The 22,736-nt window shown below is 43.5% G+C and overlaps 2 protein-coding genes across 2 annotated transcripts; both read right to left on the minus strand.

The window, feature by feature from the left end:
* Positions 1-9,171: 9,171 nt before the first annotated feature.
* cyp21a2 (cytochrome P450, family 21, subfamily A, polypeptide 2) lies at positions 9,172-12,303 on the minus strand. Its single transcript, XM_076281309.1, has 11 exons — positions 12,210-12,303; positions 12,035-12,124; positions 11,743-11,897; positions 11,458-11,553; positions 11,194-11,304; positions 10,884-10,970; positions 10,652-10,738; positions 10,365-10,478; positions 9,849-10,015; positions 9,508-9,620; positions 9,172-9,413 (listed from the first exon to the last, which is right to left on the minus strand). The coding sequence occupies exons 1-11, from the start codon at positions 12,301-12,303 to the stop codon at positions 9,172-9,174; spliced, it is 1,356 nt and encodes a 451-aa protein (XP_076137424.1).
* A 2,844-nt stretch (positions 12,304-15,147) lies between these two features.
* Positions 15,148-22,736, minus strand: tnxba (tenascin XBa). The gene is made up of 15 exons (XM_076281310.1): positions 22,659-22,736; positions 20,921-21,621; positions 20,541-20,744; positions 19,158-20,456; positions 18,481-18,603; positions 18,198-18,341; positions 17,918-18,037; positions 17,668-17,823; positions 17,344-17,462; positions 16,888-17,020; positions 16,602-16,753; positions 16,162-16,258; positions 15,873-16,034; positions 15,489-15,652; positions 15,148-15,355 (listed from the first exon to the last, which is right to left on the minus strand). Exons 2-15 carry the CDS (start codon positions 21,453-21,455, stop codon positions 15,257-15,259), a joined length of 3,507 nt encoding a protein of 1,168 aa, XP_076137425.1. The 5' UTR covers positions 21,456-21,621; positions 22,659-22,736; the 3' UTR covers positions 15,148-15,256.

Here is a 22,736-nt window from a genome sequence, read left to right on the forward strand (position 1 = left end):
TACAGGACACACTTATGAAATCTTTTTTATGGACCATAAAAATCAGACCATCACAACTTCCTTTGATTACATTTTAAAATGTCTGTGCACATGCCATAGTAGTCCATAATGTGTTTGTTTGTATGCATGAATACAGTATTTGTGTCATAGCTGCCATTACTACAAGAGATTGAGCTTGGGTCCAGCAAGTCCTGTGCATCCTATTGTTTCCTGTCTGGCTGAATCTAATGTGGGTAAGATAATCTGTGTTATCTTATCTGGCCATGAGATGAATACTAAGTAAACTAAATAATGGTGAGAGGTCCAGTGTGTGTGTTCAGTGTTCAGGAATCAGATTTGATAATCTTGTCACTGGAAGGAGGGAGAGATACCCTACACATTGTGCTTTCATTAGACGACACCAGATGTATGGAGGAGAAATGGAATGTAGCAGGCCTGCCAGAGACTGCAGTGAGTGCGACAGGCTGCTTAATTGAGCTGAACTAAGGAGAAGCCACAAGCTTGGCTGCGTTCGCCTTGTAAAGCAGAACAAGGTGGCCAGAGAGCTGAAGCAGCTTCGCTTGGCTCACTTTTGGCACCAGGTAGGGACACATCTGCCCAAAGCTCAAATATGGAAGTATTAGCGCATTTACGCACACTCACAGCAGTTTCATCAGAACAAATGTAATGATGATTAGTACGATGAAGACATTAAACTTCAAACAACACTGTAAAGGACACAAACGCATTCTTGTGTCCAGGTAACTGGCAGCTGGTTAGATGTGACCCATCCCATAAAGTGGGCATTTAGCAACAGTGTGTCAAGGTCAATCTGCTTGAGTGTATATTGCCTAAAGCCAAGTGCCATTCATGAGGTGTAAATTGTACTCCAGTGTAAGCTAGCCTTTCCCTTATAAATAACCCTTTCCCTACCCAACATCCATAAACAGACAACCCTGCACCTTTATTCTCATAAAGGCAGAATTCAGTTTTATGACTTGGGCACATCAAGAGCAGTGTGCTGCAAGTGTGGATCTTATTTTGGGGAACAGACTCTCCTAAATACTTCAGCATCACCGCCACTGTAGGGTATGTGAGGACTAACTCAGCTGTAAAATCACTTAACAAAGACACTTCCACCTTCCATTAGACAAACACATTTCCTCTGAGTCATTTGAGAGAAACCAGCCTCACCGCTTAAAGACAAACACATCTTCCCCCTGTATGAGCTGGATTGCTCTTCCTAATCCCACACCTGACGCCTGCACCATATTTAACTCTCAATTAGCAAATTGGGAAATGAAAATTTAACTGAGTGAACACATACTAAAGCGCTGGGCAGCGGAACTCAACGGAATCCCCCATCCGAAGGGCTTCCTTTAATTGTGCTTTGCATGCTGCAGCGTGTGGGGAAGTTCCAGAGCACAGCAACACTCTTCTTCCTTTCCCATCTCTCCACCTCTGACCTCGTTACCTCCCGTCACACCATCCCGGGCTCTCCCAAGTATGCTTAAGGACAGATGATCACACCATCCCGGGCTCTCCCAAGTACTGTATGTTTAAGGACATACAATCACACGATCCTGGGCTCTCCCAAGTATGCTTAAGGACAGACGATTAGGTGGAATTAACTTAATCAAAGATGGTAGTGTGTATTTCCAGAGTTATGCACACCATCCACCAGAAAAATCATACAGGAAGGTGGCAGGTGCATGGCTTGGATGAGACCACAGCAAGCTTGACATTCATAAAAAGTGAGTGATATGAATTCCCTTGCTGTGAACCATGTGCTAAAATAATCTCAGCTGTGATCAGTTTACACTTGCAGTTCACAATGTACCACACTACACATCAGAACAGCAACTAATAACTATTTTGTGAATTCTTAATGTAGTAATTATTTTATCCTGATCACTTGAAATTACATTTCATTCATTCATTACAAGTTCTAGTTGAACTTCAGATCATCCTCATAAAATAACTGAACTAGAGGGAGTTTGCAAAAACTTCACACTAAGTCTACACTAAAAAAAAAACACTCAAAAAAACATGTAACGGACCGCTTGATCCATCCCTGCACACATACTGTATGCGTGAGAGAGGGAGGGAGATGTGATTGTATGCAGGTGTGTACAGCATATGAGTGAGAGAGAGAGAGAAAGAGAGAGAGAGAGTCAGTGAGTGAGTGAGAATGAAAGTGAGTACCAGTGACTTCCCAGGAGATGTTCTGGGGTCAGTGGACTGCACTCAACAACATGAGTCCTCAATGAATCCCAATGACTCAGTGGAGAGATGGGAGCACTGTAACCAGGTGTCATACTTTGTGAAGGAGGGTTAATGAACATACAGTAAAAAATAGCCAAAGAATAGAGACTTGAAGCACACCTCACATAAGCTAGAGATTACATGAAATCAGCAAAACAGTATAAACAGCTGTGACAAATCCCTTCAATGCCATCTCAGAAAAAAACAACTCACTGCCTGCTCTACTGTCTAGAAATAGAAAAGCCCACTGCCAGAAATTAGGACTATATCAAAATCACCATAACTAAATATGATTCTGCTGCTGGAAGCCCAACGTGATCCAGACAGCTGCTCCAACACATTTTCTCCAGAAGACTGAGAACCGGAGATGGGCCTGTAATTAGTAGCATTGATACACTGTAGATCAAGTTTATGGCAAGTTTAAGGGGCTGCACACAAGCTGCTCGAAAGCATTGGACGACAATCTGACCTCTTACTGAGAAGTGTGACCACTCATTTCACAGTTATCTTAGATTAAAATGTATATTTCTGATTGAATATGCATATTCATACATATTCATATGCATTTCTGATTGAAATTAACCGTATATAGAAACTATTTCACAGTCAATTTCAGGATACATAGTTTAGAGTGCACTGTGAAGTCTAGCATTAGTGGTAACCGTTTATGCCTACACAGATATATAGCCTAGCCTAGGACCATGCTGGAAATAAGTATGTTACTTTAGCATGTCATCCTTTGGATTACGGATCTTTGATCCGGAAATCAATCAATCAATCAATACATTACTCAGTGTTGGTCTTTACAATAATAAAAAAATAAAAAATCCTTAAGCACAGAGCCAGGGTGTTTGGTTAGTTCTTGAGCTATTTACATATCTGTACAAATAATTCTGTCTATCAGTTCCATAATTGCAAACCCACTCATCCAGAGCATACTTCAAATCACAATAAATCCAGAGGGATTTTGTGTAAAGTAATGAAAAAGCTGTATTCATATATAACTTCATAGTTGAACATCTTATGCTAACTTAATATACTGGCAAGCTTTCTTAGCTGACACATTGTTACCCCAAAACACACTACAGATATTTGTGATTTGGGTCATTATAAAAGACACCTGCATGCATGACCAGAGAGAGCTCTTACCTCAGGGAGCACATCAGTTCAAATGAGCCAGCAATCTATTCGCACATCAAGAAAAGTTTCCCTTTTTAAACAATGTGCTTCCTGCCGGACATATGTGTGCAAGTGAGAAAAAGAGAGGGGAGGGGGTATAGTCAGAGAAAACCCATGTGCAATGGTGTCTGCATCCAATTAGGCATTTTAGTGTCAGTTTAAAAGAGGGGGCCTGCTCCCAGTGTAATCCTAACACAACCATTTCTTTGGTTTCAACACAAGACCCATCTCTGCTAATCCCTCCCATTCTCTCCCCCATAAATCCCACAGAAGAGGGATCCCAGTTTCCACAGTATGTTTTAATTGCTGGAACTACAGTGGAATCCTTTGAGAAACAATGTTGGCTATTCAACTCTACTTGGGTCTCGGAAATAATGCTGTTATGGATAGAATCATTTGTCTCAAATGAATAGTAGGCTAAGTAATACATACACATTACTTGCCAAGGTACCCCGAGAGGTCCAAACGAGTTTTCCCGTCATAACTCTTTTGGAGACAGAGTGTATTCTCATGATGAACACAACACCTTAAGAAGAAAACTGTCAATCATCTCTGAAGCTGTCCAGTCATCACAGAGCGCACACATTCACATTGGGAAAAATAGGCTATTGTTTACCAAGTAGAAAAAAAACAAGGCTACACTGGCTAGGCTACATACTAAGCTCCAGGTGTTTGCTATGGTTCCAGGCATCCACACATCTTCCACTATCGCTCGTGCTTGCTGCTTTTTCCAGCGTTGTGTGTTTATTGTGGAGCCTCACGCTGTGCAGCTCACTTTTTCCTCATAAAAGGGGGAGTTGCTGGAGAGCAGCAGAGGAAGGCACCCTCATGCCCCACAGTGGCCGCTTACGTCAGATGTTTCCCTACGACAGCCTGTGCCAAGAACAACTCTTGTGACATTCCATTCTTCTCCACGCTCAGGGAGGGGGGGCTGGTCGTAACAGCACGGTGAGCTCCACAGGTAGGAGGAAGCCCTTCCCTCCCCAAGCCCATTCCTGCCCTGCTGATGAGCCCTGGGTTGGGTTCACACCTTCCTGCCTCCCAGCTGAGTGCTAGCTCTCAAGAGAGGCATCATGACACATGGGTTGAACTAGGTCACAGTGGGCCAGATGATGAAAGCAGACCATGGCTTAGCTGGTGGTATGCCTGCCTAATTATGGTTCCATATCAATCACCAACATCGAGGACATCCCATATGCTTTGCAAACTTCCCTTGTAATAATTCATTCTTGAAAGAGTAAGTGCTAATTCTAATTCAAAAACAATGACATTTAGCCTACTGTTGTGGCCTGAATAGACTATGACACGTTATTTGAAATGCAGTGCCAGCAATGTTCTGCTGCAGGCTTTTTACAAACACATTTTATGAACCAAATGTAAACACTTTACTCTTCTTTACGTCTTCTGCTGTAGGCCTATCCTAGAATTTATGTCGATTGTGACTTTCCACAACACACCGCATTCTCAGAATTATCCCATCCAACTGAGCCATTGCAACAACACAACGCTTCAGCTATTAAGAACTGGTGTGATCTGGTGTCAGTCAATTATAGTAGACTAGCCTAGCATAACCAGCGATCAAACGCTCGATGGTTGCGTTTTCTACAGTAGGCCTAGTTCAAGTTCAAGTAGTTTATTGTCATGTACAGTCTACTCAAAAAGGAATTATAAGTAATGCAATTATTTTGCTCAAGATCCAGCTCAACTTTAAAGAATAAATTAAAAGTAGCAATTAAAAATGTATAGCCTATTGTGTGTGCGTGTGGGGGGGGGGGGGGGGGGGTGTTGGGTAATAGGGTGTGTGGGAGGGGGATGATGAAATGGTGAGGGTGTTTGTGTGTGGGGGATGATGAAATTGTGTAGGGGGGGGGTGTATGGTGTAATGATGTGTGAGAGTGGGGTGTAATGGTGTGTGTGTTGGGGGAAAGGGGGGATAGCCTAGTGTATATGTTGGGGGGATTAATGGAGTGTGTGGGGGAGGGGGGTGTACCTGTGTGTGTGTGTGTGTGTGTGTATGGGGGTTAGGTGTGTGTGTGTGTGTGTGTGTGGGGGGGGGGGTATAGCCTACATGGCCAATGTTACAACCATTCTAACAAAATGTCATGTCTGAATCGAATTTCTCATCAAATTAACTCAGTGGCTTCTTTCCTTTATCCTGCAGTGCTAGAGCGTTCTGTCCTTCCTGTTAACAGCTGTAATACCCACTACATCAGTGAGACCCTTCATGCAAGTGGCATCACATTTTCTGAAATGTCTTCCTCACAACTGAAAAGAGTATATTTCTCCAGTTCATTCCCCAAAAACGCGTCTTAATCCAGTAGGCTAAGAGTAGCCTAATTGTATCTAATTAAGAACTTGCAAATTGGAGTTGCCGTAGACGGTCAACAGGTTAGTAACTTTGTAACATGGATGGTAGGGTAGCCTACTCAAGCCTAGGCTATGTGGCCTACCTACACTATAACCTGTCATACAAGTGTTTGTAGAGTTTTCAAGTAAACTCACAAATAAACTTAATTGAAATGGGTCCATGCAGGATATCTTTATGGATGCCGTTTATGAATGAAAGGACTTTCAAGACGGAAATTTTTACTATTTAAAAATTTGGAGGGAAAGCAGAGTTCGTATGTGAATGGCAACAATATTTACAAGGATCGATTTCTATGTGAAGACATTTGACAGTTACACTTCCTCTGCTGCTGGTGCACCTGCCATGCTAGTAGTTTAGGGAAGTGGAGAGCCAGGCTACTTCCAATGTAAGCTACAGTAGCCTACATTTGCACTTTATTTATTTATTTCCCCTATTTAGAGGTGGAGCAACGCACACTGCTACAGCCTGTAAAAGTTGTCAGAGACACTGACATTTGGAACTTGTGTATCAGTGACACAAAGCCTGTCAAAAGATTAGTTCTGCAAAATATGTGTTGTCAATAATTACTGTAGTTAATTAAATCCCTTTTTTTCAATAATTGTTTCATATAAATGAACAATAACAAAATAATTGAATATTGCAGCACTGTTGCTAATATCAGGACTTTACTGAAATAGACACAGGCTTAAGCTTACTGTAGGTTACTGTAGGAGCCTGTTATCTAAATAATTTGAACTAACACTACAGCAATGAAGAACAAATATGTTGTGTGTAATTAGGCTGACAAAACAGTCATAGTACCACTACCAGAAACAAAGGCAAGTTATGTGTTCCATACCGGTCCCTACAAGAATGAATGGCTTTTGCTCTACTTTTCGATTGCAAATTCAATGACAAGATACGGTGCCATGTCTCATTTTGTGTGAGGATGTTTGTTTTCACAACTTCAATCTGCTTTATTAAGTGTCATTATAAATAGACATTACATACTAAGATAATACATATTGATATGTGCAAAAAAAAGGAAGTTACTGGGGTAAAACAGTGCATCCTATGAGTCAAGTTAGATCTTTACATACATATTATAAATATGAATAAAATGGTATTATCAGCCAACAATCCATTCTCACTTTACACTGGTAATTGGTAACTGGTAAACACGTGCACTTCAAATGGGTTATTCAAGTAAGTATGTTATTTCTGTCCCAGCCCTGCAGGTCCTGAAAGTATTTTTCTAGTGACTGCCTGATGGACCAGCAACCTAGAGCGGTAGTGCCAATCAAAACAGACTTCAGCACGCCCCCAGCAGCCTCAGGAGGTATGAGAGGACTGGTGCTATTGAGAGCCACAATGGCGGGCAAACTTAAGGCCACACTTCCTAACACCCCTAATATGTTCCCCGCAAAGAGACACACGGTGAGTGAGCAAGAGAGGGATGATAGGGCCATGCAGCGGGACATCACAGTCAAGCCATCTCGAGAGAGCCAGTCAGTGAGTGTGGAGAGAAGTGCCGAGCCAGTCAGAAGCACGTATGCTGTGGAGTGGTCATCACTTAGCCAGAGGAAGCCAAAGGAGACCATGGCTGGGCCCAGTACCTCTGCAACCCACTGAAGGTCCTCCCGCACAGACCCTAACAGTGGACTGCTAGGAAGTGCAGACAGTCCAGCTGAACAGGCCACAAGGAAAAATCCAACAGCTGGAGCTCTGTGAACCTGCAGAAATGTCATTTTGTTTTGAAATACCATACATGTGTGATACACGAGCAAATCTCATATCTTATTTGATCTCATGTAGGTCTAGGCCTATAGGCCTGCCCTGAATGTTATCAAAAAGTCTTAAGCATAGGAGAAGCTAATTATAGATGGTAGCAAATGCTGCCAAGTGGCGTCAATCAGAGATAAGGGGAAATCGTTCACAACTAGATAATGCACAGAAGATGAATTAAAGTGATGATAGTTGGTTTTTATGGAGTAACATTGCAAACGGTTTAAAGTTTGTAGAGTTTCTAGTCACCTTAAATAGCCTTTGAGCGTTGAGCAGGGCGACGAGACATAGGGCGATGTTCCCAACAGTTATGAAGTGGTCATTCATTATCTTTGTATGGAAATCCTATCTTAACATAACGAAAATACGTCCCTACATATAAAAATCAACATGTTATAACGTTGACGTCCTGAACACCTGAAGTTAGCCTATCCTTAAACATTACACGCATACGTCATACCCGCTGTTCGTCTGTGACCTACTTATTAAGGACACAAACTAGAACTTCAAACTTTCAAAATGAAAATAAGTCAACATACACAAGTGAAGAAGAGGGGAGAGACAACGTTGTCCCGCAACAGACCTCTCCAGAATAAGTCCCGCCTCCGTAACTTCCGTATCCATCCAATTTCCGGGCGTGGATTGTCTATGGGGAATAACATGGCGTTTCGAAATATCATACCGGTAAAACATCTGTAGGTAGCGAAGTTGAAAAAGCTGGTGGGCAGATTGGCCTACACACTTCTGCCATATAGTTTCCACTGGATTTTTTGATTGTCGGTGCCGTTTAAGTAGTATACTATAGACTATACTACTCAAACGGCACCGAAAATCAAAAAATCCAGTGGAAACTAGATGGCAGAAGTAGGCCAATCTGCCCAGCAGCTTTTTCTACTTTGTCACCTACAGAGTTTGACAGGTACGATCTTTCAAAACGCCATGTTATTTCCCATAGACAATCCACGCCCGGAAGTTGGATGGATACGGAAGTTAGGAGGCGGGATATATTCTGGAGAGGTCTACTACCACATACAGGAAGTAGTAGACTATGACTTCTGAGCTGCGATTGGATAACGTCAACGTCTCTGATAACGGTTCGCATCAAGAATCTTGGAGGTTTTGCGCCATCTAGAGGCTATTGGCTATAAACATTACAAAATACTAGGCCTACAGAGAGTATTCCTCAAAATGTAGCCTATGTATAGAAAATTCAGCGAAACTTCTGTTCATGTAAGGACATTTAATCATAATTAAATATCATAATCATAAACACTTTTACATAACCCCATTACATTCTCCTTATAGGACATTATTTATTAGGACATTATTTATATCTACCATTATTGTCAAAATGGGAAAAAAACTGCACATACTATAAGCTTACAGTCAGAGTTTATTTACAACCTGTTTCTGTTCATTGTAGTCATGCAGACACATTCGATCCAGCAGCACATGACTGTGGAGCAACTAAGAGTCCAAGACATACAGTAAATGCATGATGTAGTGTTCACTTAAAAACCTATCGAAAATAACATCTGTCTCCCACCCCAAAACAGTTATGTACTATTGCCATAACCCAAGGATACAGTGATATTTAAATAAATGGAAATTGAACTCTATGCCCTTGGGCGGACAATAACTTTGAATGGCTTGGTCTTCAGCACCACACTGGCCACTCCTTTTAGATCGGGCAGACATTCCTTATTGCCAGGATGAAGAAGTTCAAAATCTCGCAGCAGGTAAGCTGTAAACAGGAAGATCTCCATCTTTGCCACAGACTCTCCCAGACACAACCGAGCTCCTCCACTGAACGGCAGAAGGGAACGAAGCAACGCTCCATCAGCCTCTAAAAAGCGCTCTGAAACAGAGAAGGCTATTACCATGACTGCCAAAGGCGTACTTAGGTGCCAAAGGCTTATCTAGGTAGTTACACACATAATTTGTAATAAAACCTGGTTTGAAGCTGTAAGGGTCTCTCCATACTGTAGGATCATGGTGGGCTCCAAAAAGGTTAGGAATGATCACTGTGTCTTTTGGTATGAAATACCCTGCAATACTGTAAACATAGGTCATTGTATAATAACAACACATCTCCTAATTCTAACAGCAACAAGTGTGGAATAGTACACACAGAAAGGCAATATAGACATGTGCAAGTTAAGTTCCTTATCTTTCCCCAGTTCCTCTATGGCTCTCTATCATTAATGTAGCATCTGTAACTATCTGTTTCTATTTCTATTCCCCTCTGCCTTTAGTGCCCTATATACAGGGAGATGAGTGACCGTAGACTCACCTGCTATTCCTGATGGCTCTGTGAGGCACAGCCAGTGGGGCTACAGGTCTCAGTCTGAGCACCTCACTGATGAGAGCGGACAGGTGAGGCAGCCGGTGCCGGTCCTTGTAGTCTGGGTAGCGGGCCTCCAGCACCGAGCACATCTCCTCATGCACTTTGTGTTGGATCTGGCAAAAGGTGGCAGACACACCCCAGCTACAGTAAAGGTCATGACCTGTCTCCATAGGCCACACAACCATAAAACAAAGGATGCCTCCACAATTCTGTGCTTTGGTTTAGCCCATTTACTGTAATATCTATATGTAAGCTGCACATCATAGAACCACATACTCTTTTTAAATTGGTATATTTTAGGTTGGTGATGGTGATGTGTTGTATGTATTGGTGATGTGTTGTATGTATTGGTGATGAGTTGTATGTATTGGTGATGTATTATGTGTTGGTGATGTATTATGTATTGGTGATGTGTTGTATGTATTGGTGATGTGTTGTGGGTATCTGTTAATCATGCAGTACCTCTGGTCTGTGGAGGAGGAAAGCCACAGTCCAGCTCAGCCAGGCCGCTGTGGTCTCCGTCCCACCAATTAACAGATCCACTGTGGTCATGTGCACATGAGTGTCCGTCAGTGTCTGTGGAAAATGAACAAAGCCACTGACACTAACCCATAATTGTGTGGCCTAACTCTCACAACAAACCTATTTAGAGCTTACTTATCTAAATAGCAACAGACTTTAGAGAAGAAGTGCCCATTTCTGGGGAGTGCTGGTTCCACAGTTCCACCAGTGGTGGCATGACGACTTACCGACCTCTGAGACTCTCCCTCTGTCTTCTCCTGTTTCCTCAGAAAGGCTGTAAGAGCACCCCTTTCTTTTATGGCATCATCTTCCACCTGATAGCACACAAACATGCACACACACACACACACACACATATATATATATACACAAACACACAGACACACACATGAGTATCTGACACTGTTTTTTTTATACACAAATAGTTATAGTACAGTTAATCAATCTCTCTGTTGCAACCTTTAGTTCTTCCAAGTATGTCCGAATGATGTCATCTCTCCTTGACACTTCTTTCAGGAGACGAGAGAAAGGAGGATTTGGCAGTTTCTGATTGACCACAAAGATCAAATGATTACGGTAAAGATGATAATGCTGAAGCAAGCAGACAAACCTGCTGTGTTTATACTAAAACTCCACAGTAAGCTACCTCCTAAATGGGATGACTGAGTCTACAGAGCAACATGGAATAAGAAGAGAGCATGCAGTCAGTGAAGAGCGGTGACACAAAATATGGGTTCTGATATAAGGATGGAATGGGTGAGTTACAGACTCGAAGAATGGGAAAGGAATCCAGTGCTGAGATCCAAGAAGAGCCCCACAGTGCCACGATCTCATTCAGACAGCCGTGGAGGCACTGCAGCTCGGGGGAAGTCTTGTTGTACTAGCATAAAAGAACAGCATTAGAACCGCACTGAGAATGTGCAACACACATGTACCTCAATTATTATGTCCATATGTTTATGTACATTCTGGCTATATTTTTACTTTGTTCAGTGTGTTGTGTCGTATCTGTGAGGGTGTATCATGCACTAACCTGTTTCCCAAAGGCAAGAGTAGTAATAACATTACTGGCAGCAACAGTGAAATCCTCAGAGAGATCAACTGCAGTTTCATTATATTCTAGCAGCACCTGGATGTCAAAGAAGACAGTTCATGAGAAAAAACGACTTTTTCACTACATTTGACTTTGACTTTAACTCCTGTTCAGCTGTTTTTGTAGCTCCCGCTTAGCTCCCGCTAGGCTATGTGTATAATTGAATCGCCTCTGGCAGTTAGCCTCTAGGATACTGTCTTTGTGTTATTTTTGTGTGTGATGTACTTTTCTCAGTTTGAGAGCCTGCTGCTGAATGAGGGAGTGAAGAGACTCAGCTGTGCAGCGCTGCAGGGCACTGTGGACCAGGCGCCGGTGCAGCTTCCACTCATCACTGTAGTCGCCCAGGGAGATGGAGCAGCCTCCTCCAGAAACAATGTCACCTGAGAGGAGGACGTTAGGGAGAGACCAGGTAAGTGCTTCGTCAAAAAGGAACCATCCATTAGCCACTGTGGTACTTTTGCCGGTGCTCATATGTCATATGCTCATACCAAATGAATGTTGACAAGAAGCACAACACCTGTGAAAGAGTGTGGTCTCCCAGCAAAGTCTGTCCATTTCTTCACTAGAGCTTCTCTAATGATGTCACTTCCACTTAGGACCACCATGGCTGCATCAAAAACAAAGATTGCTCTCAATTCTGAAGTGAGTCATATATCATATGCTTAGAAAGATAAAAGTGATTAAATCTTTACTGTTGTTGCCAAATTTGAGACGGTAGATGTTTCCATAGCGACGTGCCAAAGTTGTCAGATGACTAGGTAGGTGCTCTTGCATGAGCTCCAACATGTTGCCAAGGAGAGGGAGAGAAGGAGGGCCAGGTAGAGTTGCACATAGAGGGGGAGATTGTAAACAGCCTGGGGCACAAAGAGAGGAGAGGTCTCGGCTCAGTAGCGGCAGAGTGACATACACACACAGTGTGACAATTTATTTATCCATCCATCCACTTTATCCATACAATCATAGTAACACAGGATATCATTATGAATGCTTTGTTTGGATTTTAGAGCTACAATAAACTTACGGAACAAGTCTGAGTTTTAAAGGAGGCTAGGCAGCTGACACACACGCTCACGCAACAGCACACTATCATTGCAGATAGTTCCAAGACTCATGAGATCAATAAATGAAAGTATGGACAACACTGGGGAGCAATCTGAAACAAATTCTTGGAATATGGTAAGTGCCTAATGATTTCAACGGTCGATGCAAAAAGCTTACCTTTGGGCTCGTGGTTAGTCTGGTCATTGTTCTGATATCCTCTCTGTTTGAAGAGACTGGCCACCAGCAACAAAAGAGCAAAAAGCAGCCCAACTCCTGCACTCTCTAACCAGACCTGCATGATGTGGACACAGAGGGGAAGCCTGCAGGGACAGATGTTTTAAAAAGTCATCCTGGCACTACTATCTGCTTTTATTGTCTTGGCCTAAACCTACCCCCACACAAAGGCTTGTTTTTTATTCTCAAATGGAGGCCAAACAAATATTTTCCTGGCCTTCCCAGGTCTGAAATATTAGCGATCGTAAAGTAGCACACACAAATGGCAACAATAGGTCAGGTAAAATTCAAGTACAAGCTTGTTTAATCTCTAAAAACAAAAAAAAAGGAAAATATTTATACATAAAGATAAAAAATAAATTTCTGAATTGCTTAATTTGGGACAAAGTGGTCAAATATATTAGCACACATTATGTCAGGGTTCCTGACAAGGACACTAAGCTTGGTGTTGTTTTTGAAAGAGAACCTCTTTGGATTCCTGCAGAGAGGATGACAAGAAGAAAAATAAATCTACAACGTTCAACAAAATTGCTTTAAATGGTTATTATTTTGCATATATAAACAAGACCAATTGCACTCCTGGACATAACTGGGACTTGAGGGGTGATTGTGGAAAGTCCCTCAAGAGTCCAATTCTGTGGTCCAAGAGCAACCGCAAAAATGAATGTCCCATTTAAGCAGTCTTGCAAAACTCGTAGCAGTCCCACAGATTTCAACACAGGCATTTTTAATGGCTAACAGAGCAAGACGGTCTGGAATGTAATATATCCACTTCATCCCCTTTAGTGTCGGCCTTGAAACGCTCCGATCCCCCCCCCCCCCCCCCCTCGTAGATGTACAAACAAATAGTGCATTCATCAGCGCTACGTGGGGACCATGCCGAAGCAGCACTGGATTCTGTGAAATGCTGTTTGAATTCCAGACTCAGGAGGCAATGTGGGAGTAGATGTAGTGACTAGCCGTTTTGGACCGCATGCCATAATTCTTTAGCAAGTCCAAGAAAAACACCCAGAAGAGAAAACAGAATATTGGATGGCATATGTAAAGGCTGCCTTTTTGGCATAGGAAATTGTAAAATATTTAATTGTAGAGTAAAGAGAAATTTACTCTTTTCATTCATAGTCAATTATTGTCACAACTCTCCACATCATAGTGTATGCCAATGGACATGATTGAGATGACTGTCCCTTTGGAAAACTAACCTGACCTCTGTTACAAGGCAAAACATTTTAGGTTGCGTTTTTACTCTGCACAGAGGTCATGGAAGGTGATATTGTGAAAATGGTTGATGTTGGTACTATCATCAAAGCAATACACATCCAATCTCTCTGTGAGTAAATGCCTTTTACAGTATCTGAAACACTCTTATTTTCAACCATCCAAATTGTGTCAACTCCCAATCCAATTGTGTCAACAAGATGAGTTATCTTTTTTTGTAGAGTTGAACAGCCACCTTTTAGCCATTTAGAAGCAACGCAGACAAGGAATCATTTGTGTTTTTATTGAAAGCCTGCACTCTTCATTTAACTCTGCAGACTGTTTCCATTAACAGACTGTTACTATGGTTGAATAAAAATAATATATGCACTCTGTGACTGCTGAAATATGAGTTGCATTTACACTTTGTGCGGTTACTGTATAATTTGAGCACAAATCATATAATTATATTCAGGAAAAACTGGACAACATTCAGTACAGTTACTGGCATACATTGCTTTATTGGTCTAATATTTTTCTCCAAAACAGTCAATTGACTCACATTCACAGAGAGCAATCTTAAACCAGTAAGGGTGTGAGTAAAGTTAACAGAAACCACATGAACACTGAATAAGCTGGAATAAAGACACCATGGTTGATGTCCTGCACCCCACATCTGCTCCTAGTACCCCCCCAGTAGAGCAGTCAGCTGGTCTCAGTAGCAGAGGGAAGAACACCTAAACATAGAGCGACTTCTCTGAGGGACCTGGGCCATTACACTCAGATGGGTCTTCAGGATTCATTACATGGCTCTGACACCTTGCACTGAGTGCACAGAGGGAAGTGGAGTTCATGATAAGCTAGAACTAGGGACAAAGGGGATTTATCATGAAGCATGGGTAGGATCTTAATAGGCTTAAATTAAATTTGTTCAGATATAGTACACCATTTTCCATGTGTTCTGTGTGACCATGTAATGGTTTGTGTGTGTGTGTGTGTGTGTGTGTGTGTGTGTGTGTGTACAAGTGTGTGTGTGTGATTGAATACTAGCATACAGTGTATACAGCCAGTGTCCAAACCTCCTCAATCCATCCCACATCTCTCTCTGTCTCTCTCTGTCTCTCTCTGTCTCTGTCTATCTCTCTCTCTCTCTCTCTCTCTCTCTCTCTCTCTCTCTCTCTCTCTCTCTCTCTCTCTCTCTCTCTCTCTCTCTCTCTCATGCTCACACAATCTTAATGGAGCCTAGTGTTCTTGCTGGCTATCTCCTCTAACCCTGGGTTGCTGAGGGGAAGGAGGCTGGGCGGAGCTTCATTTCAGTGAATGGGATGGATGTGTCCTTGCCCTTCCAGTCTATCCAGACCACTCCCTGAAGAGAAAACACAGAGTTTGCAGATGGTCAGAGCAGCCAAAGTGTGTTGAAAAAAAAGTTTCAGTGAGTGAAGAGAAACATAGTGTGATATGTGTTATGCGTATATGATGACAGGTGCCCAATATATTACCTGGTTTTCAGAAAATGTGGCATAGAGACCATTAAGGTTAGCCTTGTAGCAGTTTTTGTACCACCATCCTCCCATGTAGGCCTTGGCACAGTGGATGCTTAGTGGATGAGGGTCTTTGTCCTTGGTGGAGAACGGCCGACCACTGTGGTACCTCAAGGAATCCCCTGCACAGATAGAGAAGATAAAGGACAATATGTCTTTAACAGAGGAACTGCCACGATGGGTCATTTTGACCATTTAAAATAAAAAAAGACTTTGTTTAAAAAACACAGACCGCTTCAGCAGTTCTAGTCATTAAATGATTGGCGCTTCTAGCTCTAGCCCTGCCACAGTTTTATTACAACTGACAAAGACATTAATTCAGTGCTTTTTTGTTTGGCTAACCTGCATTGCCAGAGTAACCAGACACATAAATGGTATAATTGTTCTCCTCCGAGGCGATCGAGAAGTTGGCATAGTGAGCGTATGCGGTGTCGTTTCCTGAATGCAGGTCCACACGCAGACTCATGGGAGTGCTTCTGGTCAGGGTGTGGAGGTGGTCATTTCCTGGGGAGGGCAGGGAGCTATCGTTACATTCTGTGCATGAATTGACCCGTGCTGTGCTATTTGTTTAGATATTATTTGTCAGTAGACGAAAAATGTTCTGATCATTTCTGCTGTCAATAAAGCTTACCGAGCCAGAATTCATCAGAGAGGAAACCGAATCCTTTGCTGTAATCCTTCCAGCCTCTAAAGAAGTCAGTCTTTCCATCAACTCTTCTCTGGAAGACCTGAAATTAAAGATGACATGTAGGTCTGAAAACCTACTATTTGCTTTGAAGGAATTAAACAGAAGACCAATATGGCAGGCAGCTGCATGGTGACTGCCTTAGAATGGATGTATGGATTTATGTATGTATGTATGTATGTATGTACTGTATGTATGTATGTATGTATGTATGTATGTATGTATGTATGTATGTATGTATGTATGTATGTGTGTATGTATGTATGTATGTATGTGTGTATGTATGTATGTATGTATGTATGTATGTATGTATGTATGTATGTATGTGTGTACTGTATGTATGTATGTATGTGTGTACTGTATGTATATCTAAAACAGCCTCTTACCGTCCAGCCACCTCCTTCTGTTTCCATGTCACAGTAGACCAAAACTGCCTCCCCCTCTTGGCCCTCTGGGAAGATCTCTGCTTCGCCTGACTCCTGCACGCCGTTCAGCTGCACCTGGGAGCAGTCGGTGGGATGAGGGAAGCGAACGGCGCCTGGCCCTGCAGGACAAAGACCACGAGTCCAGTGACTGATCCAGCATATGAAGAGAGCAACAATACGAAGCTTTCTGCCATTTTATGGCCCAAAGACCGTCAAGGGATTTACATTTCAACGAGCCCAGACTTACCTGTGGTGAATTCCGTTGACACAACAGTGATATAAGAGCCCTCTTTCTCTCCCTCTACTTTCACAGAGTAGTTGGAGCCGGCCAGCAGGCCTGTCAACTCATACTGGATTACAGTGGGGCTCAGGAGGACCTCCTGTCCAATCAGAGGAAGGAAACCAAGAGGCATGCCATCAATTAGCACAGAAATGGTGTCTGTCATATTTGCATGAACAGAGAAGGTATCAGGTGCAAAACAATCAGAACACTGAAACTGTCTTGCCCAACTCAACTGATTACATGGGCCTTGTTCTGTCCTGAGGCAGCCTAGTCTAGGCATTCATCTCAAAACAGCTAGTAGAGATACTTTGCCTGGAAACTATTTTGTTCTTACTAACAGGTGTGATGGAGCTGTGGTAATGTCACCACCTCACAATTGGTCAGCCTGGGTTCAATTCCTGAACAGAAAAAGTCTCTCACCTTGGCCTCCTCTCCCGGGACCTGGTAAGTCAGCTTGTAGGTTTTGAAGGCCACATGCGGAGCTTTCCATGTGATTAGAGCCGAGCGCGAGGTGACAGTGCTGGGAGCCACTGCCTGAACTTTAACACCTTACAAACACACATCCATGTACATGGCTCAAACGCATAAAGCAATGTGCACTTGTGTGCATGCATGTGTGTGCAGAAGAAAAGAAGAGACGGAAAAAGAGAGAGAGAGCATATGTATTTGTGTGTGTGTGTGTGTGTGTGTGTGCATGTGAGTGTGTGTGTGAATGTGTGTGTGCATGCGTGTGTGTGTTCTCACCACTGGCTGTGGTAAAGGTGGTGCTGACTTGAGAGCTCTGGAGGCTGTTGAGCTGGCTCACAAGTCTGACTGTGTAGAGTGTGGCTCTGTGTAAGCCTCGCAACTGGTGCTCCATGGTGCTGCCCGACAGCATCACCGTCACCGTCACATTGGGCGCTGGACAGCAAACAGGCCCACAGGTCTCTTAGCTTGGGTTAGCCATTTACTTACATGTGCAGAATTGCATGCAAGGTGCAGCAGAATAACTCACATTTGGATGAGCCATAGCTGAGGATGTAGCGGTCCACTTTGGCTTGTGCAGGTTTCCATGCCAACAGTGCTTTGGTGTCTGTTACATTAACGGCCTGCAGATTTGTGGGTGAATCAGGTGCTGGAGCAGAAGAAGAGAAAACACATTTCAACAAACACTGATGCAGCAGCCACTGTACCAATGCAGTCAGTTAATTTAACTGAGCAGCCCACTGCAAACCAAGCCAGCATTTCATAGATGCAGATGCAGCCGTGTAGTGCGGACTCAAATCCTAGTGTACCTGTGATGACCGTGGCTGTGACCGCGTCACTCTCACTGGACTCCAGCGTGGAGGTCACGCTGATCTCATAAGAGGAACCAGTGGAGAGTTTGGAGATGACAACAGTGGACAGCTGGGAGTCCATGGTCAGGGAGCCACTCGCCCCTAAAGGAAAGAGATCAGTTATGTTCCATTCAGCTTTAGTTGGCCACCAACCAGGGGACACACCTCTGTGTGGATCTCTTGAGTGGCTCTGAGTTTTATTCAGCCACAGCTCAGATTACACAGAGTTCATTACTCTTACCAGTTGCAGTGTTTGTGTAGATGACCTTGAAGCCTGTTACTGTGTTCTTTGGTTTTGTCCATGACACCGAAACAGAGGTCTCTGTTATGTTGGTGAACACCATTTCAGATGGAGGCTCTGGACCTTGGAATAAAGAAAGAAATGTCTAAAATACTGGCATACAGATAAACCCTCCAGTTCTTCCACTATAGGGAGCCAAATGAGTGTTAACCTCACCAAAACCTCTTTTCCACGCTTCAGATATACTACAAATAAAAAAAACGAATACGGAAAGACACAGGCTAGTCATCTTATCATTTTTTCCCATGGATTCAACAGTTCATTGTATAGTTCCTAAATCAGGGGGAGTGGAATGTTCACCAGAAATCCATTTTGACCTACTGTATATATCAGTCAGTCTATGATGTTTTCCTGACTTCAAGCAAATCTTACAGCAAGTGCCTCTTCGAGCCAGAGTCAATATTTTCAATGAGCAAACAGAAGAAAGTATTCCACACGTTCATGAAAGATTCATGCATGTTTAAAGCTACCAGGTTGGCTTTGACAGGACACATTCAGTAATTTCACATACTGAGGTAAGTATAAGAGGAACTCTTTAGAGAACATTCCAGTAGGGGGGATGTCCAGCGTGAGCAATAGATTTATAGAAAGAGTGTTGAGTGCTGAGGGTCAAATACCTGTGGTGACAATGACGCGGTAAATTTTGGACCGGAATCCAGGAGCCGTTCCAAAGAGAGAGAGGGCATAGCGGGTCTGAGGCCGCAGGTTCCGGAACTGGAAAGAGCGGGCAGTGCCAGAGAGAACTTGGGTGAACTTCCGCACGTTCTTTCCCTCAGCTTTGGTTGTGGAGCTGACATGGAGTTTGGTGGAAGAGGCTGTTTTGTTGGGGCTCTGCTTGATGAGCTCAGTCAAGTTACCAGTGACAGTGACATCTTGCTTCTCAAATTTGCCCTTCTCGGCCTCCTCTCCAACCACCTCCTCTTCTTTGTCCTCAACCCCTGCAGGGAGCTCTCTCCTCGACACGGTGAAGTTACGGAACAGGCCCTGGGAGGCTTCCCATGTCAGAATAAAACTAGTGGACGTGATGTTCTGGACCACAACAGTAACCACACTACTGGCTGACTTTGAACTGGTCTTGTTTGTTTGTTTTGTGTACAACTTGGCTTCAATAGTCATGTTCAACTGACTTTCCACCTTTTTCTTCACAACTGGCCCTTCCTTGAGAACTATAGTGGCATTGGCTTGAAATAATTTCTTGTCCTTTTCAGTGGCTGTGGCATTAGTGAGTGTAGGTTTCAATTTAACCAAGCCAGTCTTGACTGTTACTTTGACTGTACTGTTGGTTGCTTGTGTTCCTGTGGTTTTGACATCTTTAGTCGTTTTGAGAACAGTCTTCTCCGAGGATGTTCCATTCACAGATGCTTTTGAGCCTTTCACTAACTGTGTCAAACCATTCGTTTTTTTCACAGAGGCCTGAGTTACATTCAAGATAGGCTGATCTTTGAGTTGTACCTTCTTCAGAGAGGACTTGTTGTCTTGTTTGGTGGTGACCTTAACCTTTGGATCTATCTTCTTCACCTCTGTTTTGCCTTTGGTTGCTTGCTCAGGGCGTCTTCCTGACTGCTTCAGGAACACTTGGCCAACAGTCTTCACCACAGTCTTCCCAGTCTTAGTACCATTAGAGGGTGCTGGGGTTTTGGCAGTGACCTTGGTGACGATGTCAGTTTTCAGGATGCTTGTCTTCACAGTTGTTTTGGCTTTGGTTTGGCTAGCATCACTCCCTTTCCCTTGTTCCTCCTTCTTCACCACCAACACCTTTATCTGCTCCTTGTCAGCTTCAGTTTTCTTCACGAATAGCGTTTTGTCTGCCTTTGTCTTTTTCACAGTTGTAGTTGTGGTCTCTTTGATGGCGTTGCTGTCTGGGGTCACCTTCATGGTCACTGTTTCAACGGTCACCTTGGTCTTCTTCTCACTCCCTGGGGGAAACAGAGGCATAAGAGATGTCAGTGCATCCACCTCTGGTCATTCTGAGGTCAGCACTTACCAGCGTATCACCTCACCTTTGCTGCAGTCCATCCCGCTGAAGCCAGGGTTACACACACACTTCCCCTTCACACACTTCCCTTTCTTGTTGCAGTTGGAGGGGCAGGCCGAGGAGCTGCAGTCTGCGCCGCTGAAGCCGGCGTTACACACACACTTCCCGTCCTCACATCTGCCTTGGTCACTGCAGTTGTTGGGACAGCGTCCAGCAGAGCAGGAAGTGCCTAGGGATCCACAGATACAGATGTGCAGACAGAGAGGAAAAGAGAGGAGAGAGAAAGAGAGAGAGGGGGGGGGGGGTAGAGACAGGAGCGTTCAGACTGGTTCAACTGAAATGATTTGATATGTATACTCTAACAGACCAAAGACGTAAGCATAAGTGTGATGATGCAGGACATACAGATTTTCTTCATGGCTGCCATCTCCTTCTCCAGATACTCCACGCGGCCCTTCAGTGCTGCCATCTCGGCCTCGCAGCCCCCGGTGCAGGTGCTGGGCACCAGGCTGATGTGGTGGGTCATGACCAGCGGGGAGCCCGGCTTCAGCGTCAGCTCTTTCTCCTGGGCCACGCTGGTCCTGTTGGCCTCCTTTTTCTGGTCCTTCTGGGCACAGCCATCTGTGATGACCACTTTAATGGGATGTGAATGGGGAGCTGCCTTCTCTTTAAGGACCTTAGCAACAGGAGCTGGAGTGGTCTTAGCAGGGGAGGACAAGACGAGAGTCTGATTAGCCTTGGCAGGGCTAGACTTTGGCGGTGAAGGTGGACTCTGGGTTTTCTGTTTGGCATTCAGAGTTGTGGTGATGGGTTTGGGGAGGCTGAGGGTGACCCCAGGACTGGGCAGGCTGGTGCCAGTGGTATTCCTCTTGAGACTGGTTGGGGTCTGAAGGGAGGGGAGGGGGCAGAGAAGGAAGAGCACAGCTATGGAGATGAGCATGTTGGGAGGTCTAGTTTAAAGAGTCTGAGCAAGGATGGGACTGGACCAACTGATGCAGTTCAATAAGATGAGCTGAAACAATGACAATAATTGAATTGTGAAAGTCTCCTCTCTCCTTTAGTTGCACTAGAAAGTCTCAGTGTGGTGATTCCAGGTGGGTTTGCTCCTGCAGAAGAAGAAGAATTTGATTATATTCAAATGAATCAACCAATCAGTAAACCAGTCAAACATGCTCTGTTGTTTATCTACAGAATAACTAAGGGGGGGATTTGTCAGTTCACTACAAAACACTATATGTTTCACTGGTATATGCATAATATAATACAAGTACAGTCCTGAGATGGGCTCACACCTATATTGATCAGGTGGTCTCTGTGACGGTAAACCAGGGGACAGAATGTGCAGGCTTTGCTGATCCAGTAATAAACTCATTCCCAGTGGAGCAGACCCAGCGGCTGTCACATAACCACTTGTACACTCCTGCCTCAGTCTGCAGACCCAGCGGCCGTCACATAACCACTTGTACACTCCTGCCTCAGTCTGGTTTGCTTTTTCTGGTGTGAATGCCCCCTAAAATCCCCTCAGCCTGGGGTCTGCACAGAGCAGCACTGTGCACCGCTCAGAGACACTGTATGTCTTACAGCTAACAGTTACATAATCTTTACTTTAGCCCACAGAATACTGAAAGCCTAGTCTAAAAATCTCCCACGGTTGCATATAGTGCAGGCAGACAGGCAGATAGAGTTACATAGACAAAGAGCTGTACATTCAGTTTAAAAAGGTAACATTATTTGCATGCACTGCATTTGGCAACGGTGATGCCAAAGTGGTAAATATTGGTTGACTATATGTGATAATGTGGTATTTTTTATATATATTTGCTTCCCTAATGCAATTTGGGAAACATTTAAACACTTAATGCTGCTCATATATATTATCAGTATGAATATAAAGAAGGAGAAATCCTTCCATTTACCACTATCCATTTAAAGTCTTGTGTGTATGTATGCCTTCCAACTGAATCATTTTACTGAATGACCAAATATACATGTCATACATGTCACATCAAAAAGTCTACACAGTGAAAAACAGAATGAAACACAGAATTAAAATAAAAAACCCAAACCAAAACAAAAAGAAACAAAACTAAAAAGAAATGAGATATCAACAGTTGATAAAAAGACTGAGACTGTGTGAACTCACCAAGGCTTGGACTCTCCCCTGTGCTGTTAGTGTGCCGTGGCCTCCATGGGCTTTCAAGAGAGTGGAGTGTGCTGGTGA

The sequence above is a fragment of the Alosa pseudoharengus genome, unplaced genomic scaffold (genome assembly GCF_046254945.1).
Source record: "Alosa pseudoharengus isolate Yale_2024_CS ecotype anadromous, Long Island Sound unplaced genomic scaffold, YU_APseudo_1.1 YU_APseudo_1.1_scf_12, whole genome shotgun sequence".
Classification (NCBI taxonomy): Eukaryota; Metazoa; Chordata; class Actinopteri; order Clupeiformes; family Clupeidae; genus Alosa; species Alosa pseudoharengus.